Raw genomic sequence first — 6,000 nt, 5'->3', positions numbered from 1 at the left:
CCTGAGCGCCTTCCCCCTGCGGCCGCTGGAGTGCAGCCTGGAGAGGAGACGCTGGCTGTCGCAGCCACCCCAGCCCCGGGCCTGCCAGCGTGAGTGACCGCGGGGATGTCTGCCCTGTACCCTGCCCCTTACACTTTCCCTGCCCGCACGGCCTTTCCCTGTGAGCCGGGGGGCATCCGATCCGGAGCAGGAGAGGGGCCCATGGGGCATCTCTGGAAGGAGCCCATGTGCTTCCCAGACCCCTTTGCGGCTTCTCTGGAGCTGTCTGCTCCCGGGAGCAGGGCCCTCACTTCAGGCTCTGCGGGGAGGTGTTGGGGGTGGGACTGGGTCCAGCAGGTGGGGGTCCATGGCTGTGTCAGTTACTATGGTGGGACAAGCTCTCAGCTGCTTGTCCGGCCCTTGAGTGGGACCTTCCGCATCAGCCTCTCCCCCGGGTCCCTCTACGCCTGGCAGAGCTGTGGGCCTGTGCCCTGTTTGAATATGGGCGCAGCTGCTGTCCTGCCCGCACACTGGACCCACTTTCATGTGCACCATCTGTGAGACGGCACCGGGCTCCGACCGCAGCGGCCTTGGCAAAGGCTGGCGTGGGTACTCAGCCAGGCAGGGCAGGGGTGGACGCTGGGGCCTGGCACGGGGTCCACCTAGGGCTGTGGAAGGGGTGTCTAGGCTAGAGACCCCAAACCTCGAACTGCCACAGGCTCTGGGGAGCTGGCCGAGTGTCAATGGACAGTGTTTGTTGCAAAGCATCCTGGGATAGAGAATGCTATCCAGAAAAAGTTCAAAATGTGATGTTGACACACAAGTGGATTGCCCACCTGACTATGACAAAAGGGCCCCAGCTGAAATCCAGACCCGGCTGGGCTGGGAGCGAGGGACTTGGCAGAAGGGAGGGGTGGGTCTTGGACTCGGACGTGGGACGTAGGGCTGCTGTGTCCAGATGTGCAGGGTGTGCACTGAGCCACCTGAGAGCATGCGTTTTGTGCTGCGGAGTCTGCTCTCCACCGGCAAAGCCACATGGAGTTGCCCCGTTCGAATGCAAGGTTGTGCCGGGGTTGGGGGGGGGCGCGGGGGCTTTGCCAAGAGGATTGCCTAGGGCCCAGGACGCAGGGCAGCCGGGCGGAGAGGCCGGGGCAGGACCGCTGGCTGGGAGGGGCTCTGGCTTCGGAGGGATCCGTCGCGCCTGGACGTGTGTGGACCGAGGAGGACAGTGCAGATGACAGTGCCGGCGTGCTCCAGACCACAGGCAGGAGGGTTGTGTTTGCAGAGGAAAAGCTAACAAAGGCAGGAAGGGATCCCACAGGTCTGTGTGCTGCGTCTGCTGACCCGACTGTCCCCACAGGGCCCCAGCTGTGGCAGACCCTGCAGACCCGAGCCCAGTTCCAGCTCCGGCTCCCGCCGGGCAAGATGTGCAGCGCCGACTACGCGGGCCTGCTGCTGGCCTTCCAGGCCTTCGTCTCGGACGAGCTCACAGCCCGTGGCTTCTGCCAGGTCCAGGTGCGTGCCTGCCTCCCCCGTGGCGGGGCGGGGGCGGAGCTCGGGGTCCTGGGGTCTGAGAGCCTCCGCTGAACCTGAAGTGTGACACCTGATAATTTTACCCGTGGGCAGACCGAGGCTCAGGCTGAGAAAGTAAGTCGGCCAAGGCTAGATAGGTAGCGGCAGAGGCGAATCCAAACCTGTCACGTCACTGGATGAATGACCGGCGCGTAGCAGTTCCTCACCCATGACCTCTGCGTGAACCCCCATAGCCACCATCACCTTCATCCGGGCATCGTGTGGGACGTGGCACAGGGTGCATGCGTGGTGCCAGTCTGTGGCGTGGCAGGTCATGTCGATGGCGTCCTAAAGCCCAGGCTGCCCCCACAGAACTGCGCGCAGGTGCCCGAGCTCCTGTCGCCTCCGGGCACCCGAGCTTTGATGGACTAACATCCCCTAAGGGGGATGGAAGCTCTTGGGCTCTTACCCTTAGAAAGAGTGTGACGTGAGCTGGTGTTGAACCCGGACCAACCATGCCCCTCACCATCCATCCACCCACCCTGCCCCGCAGTCACCGATGCTCAGGTTGGGAGGAGAAGCCAGGCTGGGCCTGCTGTGGGCTCCACAAGCTGGCTCCCGCCCAGCCGACGAAGCTCAGTGGTTGAGCATCGTGGTTTGATTCCCGGTCAGGGCACAGGCCCAGGTTGCAGGCTCGGTCCCCAGTAGGGGGTGTGCAGGAGGCAGCCGATGAATGGTTCTCTCTCATCATTGATGTTTCTATCTCTCTCTCCCTCTCCCTTCCTCTCTGAAATCAGTTAAAATGTATTAAAAAAAAAAAAAGCTGGCTCCCTGCTCTGTGTTCTTGAACTGAAGGCGTCTGTCCCCGTAGGTGCAGACGGTCGGGACCCCTGTTACCGTTCCTGCCTGTGACGACTCCGCGGTGCGGGTGGAGTGTCTGACCCAGGAGCGTTTGGGAGTGAATGTCACGTGGAAGTTGCGGCTCGAGGACGTCCCACCGGCCTCTCTCCCCGATCTGCGTGACGTCGGTATGTTTCCCTGCCTGGCTGCCTCGGAGGAGCTATGCAGAGTCTCCGAGTCTCGGTTTCCTCATCTGTCAAATGGAGCCGGTGGAGCCGTCATCCCTTCCTGTGGGTCTCTAGTGAGAATGATCAGCCGGGCTCCCGGGAGGAGCTAAGTATCAAACAGTGTGTAAAAACCAATACATTTCTGATCAATGGCTTACTAGCGTTCAAAAATATCACCTGGTTGTGTTTCTGTGAGCATTTTCTAATTCTCCACTGGACTTTCTGGGCAGAGAGAGGGGATATAGGTGTGAAAAAGGGTGAGAAGGTGGGAGAGGGAGCCTCTGTTGGTTTATAATTCGCGTTCTGTCCTCTCCAAATTGTGAGACATCTCAGACCACTCACACTATGTAGACCCGTCACTGAGCTTCTAGAACAGGCAGGGACATGAGGATGGATCGTGGGGGTGGAAAGCGAGGAGAAGCAGAGGGGATGGTGTGATAGCCCGAGGGTCCGGACTGGCTGGACATGACCGCTGTCCTATGAGAGGAAACTTCTGGAAAAGGTGGCCAGGGTATAACCAGAAGGGAGGCGGCATCTCTGCCATTCTGCCGTCCTCATGGCAATGATCCCCAGCATCATGAATTCAGGGTCCCCTTTGTCTCCCTCTGGAAGAGCCTGGATAATGGGGCTGTGTTGGGAGCTGGAAAAGGTGGGGATGATCATTCCTAGCGTCAGTGTGACGACTGAGGGTTCCGGCCGCGGCTGGCTTTGCGCAGCCTGTTGGAAGCAAGTGCTCCTTGTGTGCTGAGGTCCACCCGGCTCCAGATGGGGGCTCCTCTCCCTCCAGGAAGCACTCCTGTCACCCAGAGGGGCGTCTCGGTGTGCATGGGGGCGGGGGGCTCATTGCCTCCTGCAGGCTCTGCCTTTGCTGCCATGGCCCCATTGCATATTTTCTGAATCCTCACCACCTGCGAGAGAGGCGCGTCCATATTGCAGATGCGGAAACTGAGGCTCAGAGGTGGTGGCTTGCCAAACGGTGCTTATCCAGACAGTGCACCTTAGACCGGTGACCGAAATCATGATGTCCTGTCCCAGCGTGGCAGGGAGGAGGGGTCACATGGACGCCACAGGAAGGGCAGCGCCACAGACCTGGGCTGGAGGGCTCACTGGGCTTCTGACCCCTGTGTGACCTTGGGCCAGTCAGTCCCCCTCTCTGGGCCTGTCTCTCCCGCTTCACCGTGAAACACTGGACAGTGCCTGGGCCTCCTCTCGGCGTGGGTGCCTGGTGGCTCTGCCCCTGCACCCTCCCCGGGCCTGGCTGAGAACCGTGAGGTGACTCCCGCCCCACCCCGTGTCTTACAGAGGAAGCCTTGGGCAAGGGCCTCGCGGGGCGCTTCGCGGATCTGATCCGAAGCGGCGAGTTCCGGCTGCATCTGGATGCCAAGACGTTCCCAGCAGACACGTCCCTCCGCTTCCTCCACGGGGACAGCGTGGGCACCTCGCCCAGGACCCGCTATGGGTGCCTGGAAGGATTCCACCCAGTCTCGGCCCCCAGCGACGCCAGTCAGGACCCACTGGGGTGCGGTAGGTCCACCACTCCCTGCACTGCTGCTACTGAGCTGTGTGAGGCTGCGGAAAGGCCCCCGAGCTCGGGGAGAGTGCACGTACAGAGCGCAGAATCTTTCATTTCTTTATTTTTTAAAAAATATTTTTATTGATTTCAGAGAGGAAAGGAGAGGGAGAAAGAGGTAGAAACATCAATGATGAGAGAGAATCATTGATCAGCTGCCTTCTACACACCCCACACTGGGGATTGAGCCCACAACCCAGGCATGTACCCTGACCAGGAATCGAACTGTGACCTCCTGGTTTGTAGGTCGACATTCAACCACTGAGCCACGCCGGCCGGGTGAATCTTTCTTTATTCAAAAGTCTTTCAATCCCCAACTGTGCGTGGGCAGAGTCATCACCCTAGAGGCTCAGATGACAGGACAGAGGAAGAACACTGAGGATGGAAGTCACCCCTTCCCCTTGGACGCTGGGGTAGTGCAAGAGCAGGGGGCGTGTGAAGAGGGGTGGCTTTGTGGGGACAGTGGGGACAGTGCGCACGGCCTATGTGGCTGGAGGATGAGGTGTGTGGGGAACTCGGGACACGGGGCTGGGGAGATAGGCAGCGAGAGAAAGGGAGAGGCCTTAGGGCCCAGCAAGGGGCTTAGACCATGAACGAATTTTAAGTTGGAAAGTGGCAGGGGTAGGCCTGGCGTTGGGTGAGCCGGCTAAGGGTGAAGGCCCATTCTGCCTCCTCACAGATACTGGCCGCCATTGTGGTGAGACTATGGGACCTCGTGGGCATGACCAAAAGCTTGGGAAACGTGCAAACTCAACGAGGCCATCTGGTCTCATTTCATGGGGGAGGGGTGGAGGCCATGGGGCGGGGGGTGATTTTCCGGCTGCAGATAGACCTATATGAAGAGGTGGCCAAGGTATAGTCAGAGGAGCAGGGAGTTACCTGAAGGATGAATCCGCGTTGGTGCCACGGACTCAAGGGTCTTGGAGAGGACACACCTGCCAGGGGAGGATTGCGATCCCCTGGGCACGGTCTCATTCTGACCGACACACTGGCAAGCCATGCTTCTGACCCCTGGGTGACCTTGGGCCAGTCAGCCCTCCTCTCTGGGCCTGTTTCTCCCTCTTTACATGAAACACTGGGTAGTGCCTGGGTCACCTTCCGGCGTGACTGACACAGGGTTCCTCTGGGCAGATGAGACTGTGGCCGTCAGCGATGGAGAGAAAGACACGTGCTTGCCCCGAGCACAGTCCAGATGCGCCACTTACTGAGCACTCCTGCCCTCCAGCCCAGGGCTGTGGCGCTGCCCTTCCTGCGGCCTCCATGTGGCCCCATCCCCCACCCCGTCAGTCATCAATCTAAGATTTGGGGCGGGCAGCTTGGGCTGGTGGGAAGTTTTTGTTTTCCTTTAGCCATGACTTTGGAGACCACTGGAAAAAAACAGTCCCAGCTCCGGGGTTAAAATACTAGAGATGATCAACAGGCTGACTCATAGGAGTACCGAAACCCCGTTCTCGAGCGAGGCCCTGGCTGGCTCGGGGCCGCCCGGAAAGCGCACCCTTCAGTTCCCAGGAGGCGTCTGGGTTTCTGATTGACTCAGAAACGCCGGTGGTGAGCATGTACCAGAGATGGGAGCTGCTAGGGCAACGCTGGCTTCACTCCAGCATGTCCCGCACGCACGTCCGCGCTTGCTACTTGGTCAAAGGAAGTTGGTAGTCTTGGGTGCAGGAAAGGCTTTGGTTTGCAGAGAATGGGGCTCAAGTCCAAAGTCATGCAAGTATCGTGGGGAGAGGAACTTGACCCCATCTGCCGACCCCAAAGCTTGTGCCCCTACACTGTGCATGTCCAGCCTGTCCTTAACGTTGGGAACTGTTGCCATGGCGACCGATGGTTGGAACTCATCTTTCAGGTGGTTCTCCAGTATCACCTCTTCCC

At 59.8% G+C, this 6,000-nt stretch overlaps 1 protein-coding gene across 1 annotated transcript in view; it reads left to right on the top strand.

The window, feature by feature from the left end:
- Window positions 1-6,000, top strand: part of TG (thyroglobulin) — a 168,698-nt gene that overhangs the window by 27,058 nt on the left and 135,640 nt on the right. Inside the window, exons 17-20 of the mRNA XM_014544980.1 lie at window positions 7-89; window positions 1,340-1,494; window positions 2,363-2,519; window positions 3,861-4,082. Coding sequence (XP_014400466.1) covers window positions 7-89; window positions 1,340-1,494; window positions 2,363-2,519; window positions 3,861-4,082 — 617 coding nt within the window. The remainder of the gene's footprint in view (window positions 1-6; window positions 90-1,339; window positions 1,495-2,362; window positions 2,520-3,860; window positions 4,083-6,000) is intronic.

This window comes from Myotis brandtii, unplaced genomic scaffold (assembly GCF_000412655.1).
Source record: "Myotis brandtii unplaced genomic scaffold, ASM41265v1 scaffold390, whole genome shotgun sequence".
In the NCBI taxonomy this organism is placed as follows: domain Eukaryota; kingdom Metazoa; phylum Chordata; class Mammalia; order Chiroptera; family Vespertilionidae; genus Myotis; species Myotis brandtii.
The sequence above is the reverse complement of the archived record's forward strand: the minus strand, read 5'-3'. Positions and strand labels throughout refer to the sequence as shown.